This window comes from Peromyscus maniculatus, chromosome 10 (genome assembly GCF_049852395.1).
Source record: "Peromyscus maniculatus bairdii isolate BWxNUB_F1_BW_parent chromosome 10, HU_Pman_BW_mat_3.1, whole genome shotgun sequence".
In the NCBI taxonomy this organism is placed as follows: Eukaryota; Metazoa; Chordata; class Mammalia; order Rodentia; family Cricetidae; genus Peromyscus; species Peromyscus maniculatus.
Genome location: NC_134861.1, coordinates 59,338,447 through 59,351,747, shown reverse-complemented (window position 1 = coordinate 59,351,747; position 13,301 = coordinate 59,338,447). Strand labels below are relative to the sequence as shown.

The 13,301-nt window shown below is 45.7% G+C and overlaps 1 protein-coding gene across 2 annotated transcripts in view; it reads left to right on the top strand.

Annotated features, from left to right (window-relative positions):
- Positions 1–13,301, top strand: part of Rell1 (RELT like 1) — a 67,691-nt gene that overhangs the window by 30,265 nt on the left and 24,125 nt on the right. For both annotated transcript variants that reach the window (XM_042286013.2, XM_006974592.4), the window contains exons 2-3: positions 6,184–6,411; positions 8,109–8,180. In XM_042286013.2, the coding sequence (XP_042141947.1) occupies positions 6,184–6,411; positions 8,109–8,180 (300 nt within the window). The remainder of the gene's footprint in view (positions 1–6,183; positions 6,412–8,108; positions 8,181–13,301) is intronic.

Here is a 13,301-nt window from a genome sequence, read left to right as displayed (position 1 = left end):
GGAACCCTATGGCCTAATCCTTTCTTAAAGCACCTACTTCTTAGTGTTGTTATAATGGCAGTTAAACTTCAGGGTGATATTCAAGTAGCATTGTTGAGAGTTCAACGGGAACTTGAAAGGTGCCATAACAAGACTTCATACATGACACCAAACAGAATCACCTTTCCCAGATAATTCCCCATCTCGGGTGCCAAAACCATGTCTTGTTCCATGCCCAGCTATCACCCTAGGGCCCAAGAGCTTACAGAAACTGCATGTAAGATTTGAAGTTAAATCATCTGTCAGGTTATTATAATTACTATTATTATTATTTTAACAATTACCACTTTGGAAGGACTTCCAGAAATGATGAAGGAGAAAAATTAAAATGGAAGGGAAATGAAAAATGAAAAAACAAAACAAAACAAAATAGTACAGAGGTTCCTCAAAAAAGAAAAGGCAATTCATATTTTAGGAAATTACAATAAAACATGGAGAATAAAATTTAATCTCGTTTCACTAGAATCATTTAATCTTGTGGTCTTTATACATTTCTACACACACACACACACACACACACACACACATTAATTTTACTAATTAGATTGTGTTGCAACTAAGACATTTACCCCAACTTTGGGCATTCAGCATTGGACCGTTTGAGTTTTTCCTTATCTCCTCAGAACTTCTATGAGTGCTTTAAAATGTGACACTGTTCCTTCAGGTATATGAGTGACTTTGACCTCTTCCTGTCAAACATGTAGGTGTTGCTGTTATTTGACCTAGATCAATAATACTCTGGTAACTTACTAAATGATTTATTCATAATTCTGATATAATTCAGCTGGAGGTGATAGGAAGTTTTTTAAAATAACATTTTAAACTTATTTTTTTGAAAATTTCATACATTTCTGATCATCATCTCGAGACAGTTAATTTATTAGTTAATTGAAAGAAATATAACCCCTATACCAATTACATGCTTTTAGCAGCGTTCACTCTTAATTACTGTTAATAGTTACTGTGCTCTCTGGAAGTTATTCTTCATAGAATTGTTTAGGTAGGTTGCAGTGGATTCTCCAGCCAATACTTTTCTTGTTAACACTTCCTTGAAATCTGCAATGTTGATGAGCTACAGAACTTTCTGCGGTGATGGACTGACTGTTCATTATCTGAGCTACCCAGGAGTACAGCAAACAGCCACGTGACTGGTGCACACCTAAGATGCAGCTAATGCATCCAAGGAGCTGAAATTTTAAGTTCGTTTGCCTTAAATTCACATTTAAGTAGCTCCACATGGCTGGTGGCTACTTTTCCAGGTACCACAGGTCAGTCATGGCCACTAACTATCTTTAATAATGCTTACCTACCTTCTGAGTGCTTCACATGTTAATGTAGTTAATCCTCTCTGGGGTAGAGCTTCTGCTTGCTGTTGCTACATAACAAATTAACTCAAAGCTTAGTGTCTTAAAACATTGATTGGTGTAAGGATCTACAGTCTGGGCAGTGTTTATGTGGACAGCTCATCTTTGCTACGTGCAACATCTCAGCATCCCTTGGCTATAGGATCCATGTCCAAGCCAACTTGTTTACTGGGAGCAAGTTGATACCTGCTACCGGTTGGTCTCTCTCTCTCTCTCTCTCTCTCTCTCTCTCTCTCTCTCTCTCTCTCTCTCTCTTTCTTTCATCAATAGAAAGTTTTTATTAATTGGCCATCAACTACACTGCATATTTAGGATCCCAGTGAACCTATCTCACAGTGAGCTCTTAAACACAAAAAACCACATCCTGGGTTGACATAACTAAGTTAGCAGAAGCAGTTAGCCAGAAGCAGAACTACAGAACCAAAAAGCAAGGTTAGTACATTATGGACTTTCCCAGAACTATGGACTTTGATGGATTAGGTCTTTGTTCTTGTTTCAGTAGGTGTTGCCTACCTGCTGGGCTCCTCACTGGCTTGAATGGTACTTCCATCATGGCATCAGTTGTGATAAGGTCTGGGAGCCAGATACAGGCATGTGGTGCACATTCAAACATGCCTGCTGCTAATCTTTCTATGTGGAGAGGTTGGGCTTCTGTACAGCCAGTGGCTGAGTACCAAGAGCAAATGCCTAAAGATACAGGAAGTAGGAGGTCAGTTCCTTAAGGCCTGGGGTCTAACGCTGACAGTGCATCAACTCCCAACAAATTCTGTATCAAAAGTGAGAATTTTAAGGAGAGGAAACGGCAGTTGCACCTGTCTGTGAGAGCAGCTTCTGAAAACGGGCTGTGTTTTAAAATCATCGAGGCTGCAATCAGTACTTTGCTTGTTTTGAGACAGGCTCTCTCTGGTTTGGGGCTTGAGTCCTTCTGTCCCAGTCTTCTCAGTGCTGGGATTACAGGTGTGTGCCATGCCCCGCCCCAGCCCAGCTGCGGTCACTCCGATTGCATTTTACAGATGAGGAAAGCAAGCATTGAACATTGACATTTTGCTCACTAAAGATGAGATGTCTCCTAAGTGGCTGATCTGTTCCATCTTCCAGACAGCCTGAGCTTTGTTTCTTTGTTTGTTTGTTTGTTTTGCTTTGTTTTTGTTTTTGTTTTTAAGACAGGGTTTCTCTGTGTAGCTTTGCGCCTTTCCTGGAACTTACTCTGTAGCCCAGGCTGGCCTCGAACTCACAGAGATCCACCTGCCTCTGCCTCCCAAGTGCTGGGATTAAAGGCGTGCGCCACCACCGCCTGGCAGCCTGAGCTTTTAACTTCAGTGCTTTTTGTATCTCTAGAATTGCATGGCTCACAAATTTAGATTTCTATCATCTGCAGCTCTTTCGTTGTACGATAGTTGAGATTAAGGAAATGGTTCTTGTTTGCAAATCACACATCTCTGTCCGTGCAGCGAGGTTACCGGATGTCAAGCGGACAGTGAGGACATTCTCAGCCACCTGATTGAGGATTCAGAGACGCTGTTGGACTCCAGTTCTGAGATGCTGCTCTCTTCCCTGCTTCCCAGCTGCTAACTGATCTTCACCTTCTGACTGAAACAGGCAGTGACTGAGGAAAGCTGTTTTGCCCTCAGATGCCCCTGGGACATGAAGTGAATGTGTGGTAGGAGGAGGAAGGAAGAACGGGAAGGAGGGAGGAGCGAGCAAAGCAGGCAGCCAACCAACCAGGCTTACGCAGAACTATAAAGAAGTTAAATAAATGTTCCTGGTCTTGCACATATCAATGCATATGTAGATATATACATTTTATTTATTTATTTATTTATTTATTTTGGTTTTTCGAGACAGGTTTTCTCTGTGTAGTTTTGGGTGCCTGTCCTGAATCTCACTCTGTAGCCCAGGCTGGCCTGGAACTCACAGAGATCCACCTGGCTCTGCCTCCCGAGTGCTGGGATTAAAGGCGTGCACCATCGCCGCCTGGCACATACATACTTTTTATATATAGATCTGCATTGCTTAGTGATAGGAATGCATTGTAAGAAATACTTCATCGGACAGTGGTACACTTACCTAAACTGATGTGGTGCAGCCCTACTGTCCCTTACATGATATACTCTATATGTATAGACCCGGGCTATAAACCTATACAGCAATATTACCCTACCGACTCCTTTAGACAGTGGTATTCGTGTGTCTAACTACAAAAAGAACAGTTAAAAAAAAAAAAAGGGAAATTTAAAAATTTTATAATAATCAATGAGGTCTCTATTATATGTGCAATGCATTGTTGTGAAAAGTCAGGTGCAGAGTGTGTGTGTGTGTGTGTGTGTGTGTGTGTGTGTGTGTGTGTATGTGTATGTGCATGTGTTTGAGAAATAAGAAAAAAAAATACACTATCTCAAATTCTAGACGTTGCCTGATAAAGTAATGAATGCAACCATTTACAAACCGAAGAAACCGGTAGTTTCCTTTGCTGCTCAAAGAGAATGGATATTTCCATGTGAGAAAGAAGCGGCCCTTTGTTTCATGGGCTCCGGTTTGCACACTTATGCTTCGCTTTGATGCTGTTGACTGCTGTTATGGCTGGGCCTCGTGTTTTACCGAGTGACTACATTCACACAACACTCAATCTTCTTACCAACGTGTTCTTGAGAGTGCCGTCTTTCTGACTTGGGGGTTTCTTTGGCAGGGTAGGTGACACTCCCTATGTAGGAAGCTTCATTTTTACCACACCAGAGTCCGAGCTGAGACTTCATTCCAGCCAAACGCTGCATTGTCCTTTGCTGTGCGCCCACCTGACCTCCTCCTCCTCCCGTTTGCTGCTTATTTTCCTGTGGCATTGCTCAGCCAGAGGCAGCAGGGACAGAGGCTGAGCTCCGCTCTGTTACTGGCAGCATCCTGAATTCCCGTAATCTTTTAGGTACCCCAACTCCGGTAAGATTGATCTTGGCTTTAACACGGAAAAGAATTTCAAGCCGAGCTGGTATGAAGCAGAGGCAGAGTTTATTAGAAGAACTTTTAAGCAGGTTTTAAAGCAGGAGAGGTGCTCAGAAGAAAGTAACATAGAGGAGCACAGGCGTGGGCCTCTTACAGGGTCTCCCGTTGTCTTTACAAGGGACACACAGAGCGCCTAGGTGGGTTTTGAAACTATTATCTTCAGAGGGTTGAACAGGAGGTTCCTCTGGGAGGAGAGGTGTGGACAGGGTTACAATTAATAAGGTGAAACTGTAGATCATTGGATACCAGAAGGTAAGCGGACTCACTGTGTGGAGTTCATAGTCTTGTTTGAGATCCCCAGAAAATAGGGGGGTCATGAGGACTAGGGTCATATACCTTCAGGCCCCAAGTCTGATTTGTTATTTCAAGATAAAATTATTCATCCACCTATCGGTCTGTCTACCCTCCCACCCCACCCATCCATCTATCCACCCTCCCACCTGCCTATCCACCCATCGTCTATCCATCCACCCATTGTCTATCCATTCACTCATCATCTGTCCATTCACCCATCATCTATCCATCCATCTGTCATCTATCCATCCACCCATCATCTATCCATTCACTCATTATCTATCCATCCACCCATCATCTATCCATCCACCCATCATCTATCCATCCACTCATCCATCCGTCCGTCCATCTGTCCATCCATCCGTATGTCGGCAGCCTACACAACAATGGTTGGTTGTGCTGTAGTTCTTGCTTCTCATCTAGGGAGAGGCTTCAGTCAGCCTCTGGAGTAAAGAGGCTCCTTTCCTCTCCATGTTCTCATGGTTTTCCCCGTGTGTCCCACAGATCTTCTCTGCAGTCTGTTTTCTGTCTTTCCCAGGCACTTGTCATGCTGGGGTGCCCAGGCTTTCTTTGCCTTCCTCTCCAGAGGCCACATGGCTCTTACACTGTCTGTCCTTTCAGGCTGCCTCTGGGAGAAGTCCATGTGATAGATCAAAAAGCAAACTTCGTTTTTCCAAACCGCAGCTTCCTTTTTCTTGTGGACAGGCCCGAGTGCTGTTGTCTCTGAGCACACATGAATTCCTTCCACGTGACCCTGATGCTACCTTCCCAGCTCCCACACAGGAGTGGGCTAGTGTCCTTGTCCCTCTTGTCCCAGCTCTCCACACAGCAGGCACACAGTACATGTTATTTAGATCAATGAATGACCAGATGCATGGGCTTCTGTTCTTACATCTGGCCAGAAATCTGAGGCCATCCCTGGTTTTCTCCCTCTTCTTTGTGCCCTAACCATCTTAGTTCACTAAATCCCTCTGGAACATAAGCCACACGAGGACAAGATGTTTGTCTCTCTGACTCGGTGTGATGCACTTGCGTCCCTGCAAAGTGCTGGACAAGAGGGTAAGCATTTGCTACGGCAGAAATGTTTTTGTGCATTTGACCTGCAATAATTGGTTTCATAAGAAACAGAGACATTTGGTGCTTAGATCAGTGTTCCTTGTCAGAGTGCTGCTAAATGGTGGACCTGGGCATTCACTCCATGTCTCCTGAGTCCTCACACATAACTACTAAGTACTGTGCTGGAATACCCCTTAACACTTGCATGCATATTCTGTGCGCGGCACTCTACTAAAATGCTGTGCCTTCTCCATCCTGTTACAGAGACCTCATAGTCAGGTGGTTTGGGACTGTTTCAGCTCTAGCCTGTGATCTCACCTTTTGTCCCCAGACCTGTGTATAGCTTGCAGCTTTTGGAGCACACAACATTGAATGGAAATGTTTCCAGAGGGTCATCGCAAACATCTAACATAGCCGTGCGTCTCCCTCTTTGTAGACAACACTGGCAACCACGCGTTACACTCCCGAGCAGAGACTACTCCGTCATCACCCACCAACAACGCTGGGAATGGACACCCGGAATATATCGCGTATGTGCTTGTCCCTGTGTTCTTCATCATGGGTCTCCTTGGGGTCCTCATCTGCCACTTGCTTAAGAAGAAAGGCTATCGGTGTACGACAGAGGCTGAACAGGAAGTTGAAGAGGAAAAAATAGAGAAGATAGGTAAGTAACCTTTGCTTTTTTTTTTTTTAAATGGATCGAGGAACAGATACTAAATAAAAAACCTTCATTTATAATTCATTTTTTGAATGAGGAAACTGTGTTTTCTGCAGTAATCAGCATTTGAAACCTTGCCTACATTTACTGAATACTTGCTGAGTATTTACTTCAGAGCTTGGTAGCCTTGGGCCTGTTATTCTTGCTGTGCGTATTTATTTATAATTTTATTGACATTCGCTTTAATGAGGATAATCTCCACCTGGAAGGGTTATTGTGAAATTGGGAGACAAGGCGTGTTGGTGATTGGCACTTATAGCCTCTCGTAAACCTTAATCCTTGCTGCTACCGATTGAGTAAGATTCTAATAAGGATGGTAGGAACGTGAAGCGAGTCTCATCAGGTTTCTGGTGTTAATGTTACGGGGGGCATTCTGCTAAAAATCCGAGTGACTGGACTTTATTACGTGGAGTGGAGGTGTGGCCAGAACTGATGTTCCCACGTGAACGTCAGGACGGCTCACCTTTTCCCTCTGCATATGAGTTGATAGTGCTGGGATAAACCCCACAGATCCTGTTTTCCCCTCCTTTCCAATCCTGCCTTAGGGAGGTTTCCCCGATGGGCTAGCCGATCACTCTCTACATCCCGCTCCGCCCCTCTGTGGCATCTTTGCAGAGAGGTGATCTTTGGAGCAGGTCACCCGTGGAGCATACCCACAGGGCGCGTGGGGGGAAGGTTTCTCAGTCCTTGCCAGCCTGCCGGACTGTTGATTTTTTTCCACCCCCACTGACCTTTGAGGCTGAGGAACACGGGTGAACACGATGAGTCACGAGCAGCCAGTGAACAAACCAGCCCCGAGTGTTTGTCAGCAGAGTAGAACTGGTGTGGGTTGGCTCAGCCGGCAGCTTCCACTTGGTCTGTCCAAACAGCCCTGGGCCATGGGAGAGAAGCTCCCCTTGGGGTGCAGAGGACATTCGTGCAGGTACATGGGCGTACCATGCCCTACTGGTGCATCTTCCCAAGTGGGGTGCAGGTCTCCGTTCAGTCTCCTCTTCTCCTGCTAAATGAATTATGCAGATCGTTTCCAAGCGGAGGCTTGTTCCTCCTCCTGCCGACTGTCACATGCACTGCTGGTGCTGAGTTCTCCAAGTCAACTGAACTTGTAAACAAGTAACGAGTGCCCAAATTTAGGTATCTTGTTTAGAAGGAAAAGAGCCTTTATAAACATGGATGAATACTTACTAAGGCAGCTGAAAACATAGGTCTGTAGACGCATTTTAGACCGCAAGTCTGCAGCTAGATGAAACCCAAGGACAATGGTGTTTCTTTTAGTTAGCCTTCTTCTTGTGTCCCTGAGGGTTTAAGGTAATAAGGAGAAATAAGAGCAGCGGGGACAGATATAAATCATTCCTGTATTGTCATACAAAGTGAGTGGGTGTTTGGTCTTGAGGAGGGATTGATGGACAGCCCTGAGCCTTTTTCTTTTGATTTTTAAATGTGTTCTGCCAAGGAACTCAAAGCTGTGACATCGGGAAGGTGGGGGCTGAAGACCAAAGGCAGGATCTTAGCACCGTGTGAGGGTACTTGAACTTTCTGGAAGTTGTTCGGTGAGGTCTTGGGCTCCACGGTGAATGTCTCGAGCCCATTCGCTGCTCATGTCGCTGGTGACATTTACAACGCTGTCCTCTCTTCTTCTCTTTTAGAGTTGAATGACAGTGTAAATGAAAACAGTGACACCGTTGGGCAAATTGTCCACTACATCATGAAGAACGAAGGTAGGGATATGTTCCTGTTTCGGGGTGTGTCCGCCTCGTTAGAATCTAGAGTCAGAATTGGAACGGCTTCTCACTGCTTTATCTGAGCTCTGTAATACCTCAGCTTCCAGCGTAGTCCCGACAGACGTTTGCCTCTGTGGGTGTCTGGTGGCCTCAGTGTCCATCGCAGAGGGCCAGCCCTCAAGTTGATAGCTTCTGTCCAAACCATGCTTTACATGACTTTATAACGCCTCCGTTTCCTCCCAGAGAGTGAGAGCCACACTCCTGCTTGGTACACGGCACTGTGAAATAGCACACGTGGAATGCTGAAAGTCACAAGGATTCACATCTGACCTAGTTCTTGGTTTTTCCACACTTAAACATTGTAAAATCTGTAAAACGTAAAATTTACTGTTTTAAGGGACCGGGGAGATGGCTCAGTGGGTAAATGCTTGTTTCACAAACATGAGACGTGAACTTGACCCCCAGGACCCAGGTTAGAACTGGAGAGTGGCAGCGAGTTCCTGTAAGACAGGTGCTGGGCGGGTGGGTACAGCAGGGTCCTGGCGTGCACTGACCAGCCGGTTTAGCCAATTGGTGAGCTCCAGGTTCAGTGAGACAACCTGTCTCCAAATAAGAGGAGAGTGATTGAGGAAGACACCCTTGACTTTTGGCTACCATGTGTGCACATGTATACATACATTTTCCCAGACACCACACCTGCCTGTGGGGGCGGGGGGTGTATGTGCGCGTGTGCGCACGCATGCACGCACGCACGCATGCACACATTTTTACCAGTTTAACCATTTGGAGGTGGAGAATTCAGTAGCATCTGTGTCCATTCTAAGTGCTACACGAGTGTCATCACTCTTCCAGAACTTCCTCAATATCACTGAAGTATGCATGTTTCTCTCCCTGTCCCTTCCTCCCCAAACTGCTTGCAAATGCCGCTTTGCTTCCTGCCTCTGTGGTTTGTATCTTCTGGGAGAGCTTAAGCATTAGGACTTAAGCGGGTTTTTTTTTTCCATATATAATATATATATATATATATATTTTTTTTTTTTTTTTTTTTTTGAGATAGGGTCTCATGTAGTCCAGGCTGGCTTTGAACTCAGTATAATAGCTAAGGATGGTCCTGAACCCAGGTCATCCTTCCTCTGGGAGGCTAAATGCTGGGATTATAGACACGTACCACTATGCTCAGACTTATGAAATGTATTTCAAGCCAACTTTGAAAGTGAAGAATTCAGTTGTTATTAAATAAGTTAGGGACATTGTTCTGAATGCTGGGGGTTATCTTAATAGGTTAAGATTTTCTGTTGCTATAAGTGAGTAGCACAAGCTTGATAGTTTATAAAGAACAGAAGTTTATTTAGCTCACTGTTCCAGAGACTAGCAAATCCACGAATGGGTCCAACATCTGCTTGGCATCTGGGGAGGGCCTTCATCGCTGCATTCTGACCTGGGGACCCGAAAAGACAGAGCAGTCATCTCAAAAAGAACATGCCTTTATGACAAGGCCACTCCCTCAGTAACCCATGAATCCAAGAATCCGTGAGCAGACCGGAATGTTCATTAGGGCAGAGCCCTCCTGGCCCAGTCACCCTGAGGCCCCACCTCCAAATGCCATCAGTGTGACTTTGGGGGATTGTGTTCCCAACACACGAGTGAATTTCAGGCCACACCCGAACTGGGGCAGCGTCTTTGCTCTGAGTAATTTTTAAGGTCTGTGGCACTCCTTGCCACTTCGCTGACATGCTACAGTGTGTGTTTCCATCAGCACATAACATCCTTCACCATCAGCCCATTTCTGGGACCCCCCACCCCAGTATTCAGGGAGAGTGCCCATCTGGTCCAGCCTAAGGTTTTCACCTGTTTTCCAGCCATGATTTATGTCTTTGGCTTAGGTCTGGTAGTTTGCTCTGGGTTCTCACCTAATTCTCAACACATCCATGTAAAGTTGGTGTGTACTCAGTTTACAGGTGAAGCAAGGGAGGCCCCAGGGTTTAGGTTCGAGTGGTCAGTGCCTTCTGTCCAGTTCCAGCTACAGGGCCCCTTTCAGCCTCCAGTGCTGTTTCTTGCTTCCAGTTTTGATTTAAAAAAAAATAATAATAATACTAAACTTAGACAACATAGGATTTGTCTTCTTGAGGCTTCCCATCAGGGCCTAGGATTTGCCAATACTGGATTCCCGCACACTAGTTTATAACCTAGTCTTTTTTCATGTTGACTCTGAGCTAAAATTCTCTGCTCTAAGGGACAAGCACATCGTTACCCCAACTTGGTTTCTGTCGTTAGCCCAACTTCAAACTTTATTCAATTTAAACTTGACTGTCACTTTCCAAAACTGACACTCTCTATATTTATAAATTGTAACCGCCAGGCGGTGGTGGCACACGCCTTTAATCCCAGCACTCGGGAGGCAGAGCCAGGCAGATCTCTGTGAGTTCCAGGCCAGCCTGAACAGCGTGAGTTCCAGGAAAGGCACAAAGCTGCACAGAGAAACCCTGTCTCGGAAAAAAAAAAAATTGTAACCATAACTCCAAACTTTTTTAAAGAAATTAAATGGGAATAACATGAAGCACACTTTCTCCATTAACGTTTTCCCATGTGTTTTTTTTTTACCCCTATATCACATAGTTTTAAACATTTGCAATATTGATATATGAGCAGCTTTCTGTCTTGAATTTTTTTAATTTGTCAGATGGGTACATTTAATCTACAGTCATGGTGTTTTTCAAATGAAGCAAAGCTGGGGTTCAATAAGATTTAATATAGATTTAAGCCCGAGAAAGGGTGTGAAAATGAGCCGAAGGTGTACACACTAAGAAGCCAGAGTTCCCCGGCAGTGACGGCGTTCTTGCTTAGGGTTTAAGCATGCGCCTTTAGTTTTAGAAATCAATTTTGGCTTAGGTCACTGTCTCTCGGGGGTTGGCTCTAGCAGCTGGCCTGCTGGGCAGGCACATTTTTATTGTTGTACTGTCACTGTGGCTCTACATAGTTCTTGAAGATTTATTTTGAAATTTTGAGACTGACTGCAGATACCTGGGAAGGCTAGAGATGTTAAATCTCCCAGGAGCTGGAGTTATAGGTGGCTGTGAGCTGATCGCTGTGGATGCTGGGAATCCAGCTTGAGTTCTTTGCAAGAGCGGAGTGAGCTCTTAACCACCGAGTCATTTCTCCACACCATACCATGCTTCCGACAAAGGGTGTGCGGAGTTTTCCCACCCCAGCAGCTCTTCACCTCTGAGTGCCAGCTCCTCGGCCCATTTAGTTCAGCTCTGACTCTGCCTGGGAGTGAGTGGTGTACCACAGGCTAAGCTTAGTTCCACAAGGCTGCCCGACTTTACACGCCAGTTCTGTTCCTCTAATTTACACGCTGAGAATCTGAGAATCCCTCCAGGCCCCTCCCCAGGCTTGCTGGGTCGCTAGAATGGCTCACAGAACTCAGGGATATACTGTTACATTTAGCAATCTGTTAAAAGGATAGAACACAGGACAAAGGATGGAAGGAGAGGCATGGGGCCAGGTATTGGGAGCCAGGGGCCGGGGCTGAGAACTACCGCCCTCTAATCACGGGGCCCTTTTACCGACTGCGCCCTGACTCACCTCATTAACATACACTCAGGTATGATCCAGTAGCTCATTATGAATAACAAAGGACACTCCTCTTTGACTCAGGAAATCTCACTCAGGAAATTCTCAGGGTTTTAAGAGCTTTTTGACACACCCACACACACTGATCATTTTCTTCCTGATGCCAAGCATTAGAGTAACCCTAGTGCTGTCTCTTAAGTTATCTTGCCCTATAGAGCCGAACTGAGCAGTGTCTGTGTGGTCAGTGGGGTTTTCATGCATTGTGTAGAAGTTTGGAAAGCATTAAGTGTTATTTATTAAGCGGGTACAATGTTATTCATTAAGCAGCCACTGTTTACCATGCGAGAAAAGCCACGAGGTACAACAAAACCCACTGTAAGAGTTTATTAGGGGAAGGGAACAGAAGGGGTGTGCATAGGCCCATGGGATGACCGAGCAGGAAGAGCAGGGAGGAATAAGTGGAACCCGCTCTTAGAGGTCCACCCCCACCCCATGTGGTTACATAGCCAAGCCACGCAATGCTTAGGCCACGCATGTTTTACTTAACAGGCTCTTGTTTTCTCAGGGAGCTTTAAATGATTCTCTTATGAATGCTTATCATTATAATTTTTATTACAGCCAGCACTGGCATCTTTCCCTTTTGTTATTTTTTTTTCTCTTTTGTTAAGTCTGGTAAATGATGGCAAAGTACAAACTGGCCACTTACTGTCCATTTTATACAAGCCGTATCCGAGACTATGTACCTGGCTATTTCATCTTGTTATTTCTAAGGAAGCATACAAAGCCAGCGTTGTTTAAAGGAAGAGTGGTTGCCGTAGATCAGTTTGGAAGATGGAAGTCCGAGATCAGGCAGCCTCATTGATTTGACTCTGGTGAGGGTCCGCTTGGCTGGGTCCTGTCTTAGTGGCCAGCGGCATGTTGGAAGTGTGGGTAAAAGGAAGAGAACACAGGTAACCAGAAAGCCAGAGAGAGGGCGAGAGAGAGAGAGAGAGAGAGAGAGAGAGAGAGAGAGAGAGAGAGAGAGAGAGAGAGGGGAGAGAGAGAGAGAGAGGAGGAGAGGAGAAGAGAGGGAGGAGAGAGAGAGAGGAGAGGAGAGAGAGAGAGAGAGAGAGAGAGAGAGAGAGAGAGAGAGAGAGAGAGAGAGAGAGAGGGAGAGAGAGAGAGAGAGAGAGGGAGAGGGAGAGAGAGAGAGAGAGAGAGAGAGGAGAGAGAGAGAGGGAGAGAGAGAGACGAGAGAGAGAGAGAGAGAGAGGGAGAGAGAGAGTGAGAGAGAGAGAGAGGCGAGAGAGGGAGAGAGAGGGCGAGAGAGGCGAGAGGAGGCGGGGAGAGGTGAGGGAGAGAGAGGGCGAAGAGAGGGGCGAGAGAGGGGCGAGAGAGGGCGAGAGAGGGCGAGAGAGGGCGAGAGAGGGCGAGAGAGGGAGAGAGGAGGGAGAGAGAGGAGAGAGGGGAGGGAGAGGAGAGAGAGGGAGAGAGAGGGCGAGACCGACGAGTAGAGAGGGCGAGAGAGGATGGGGCGAGAGAGAGAGAGAGGGAGAGAGAGAGAGA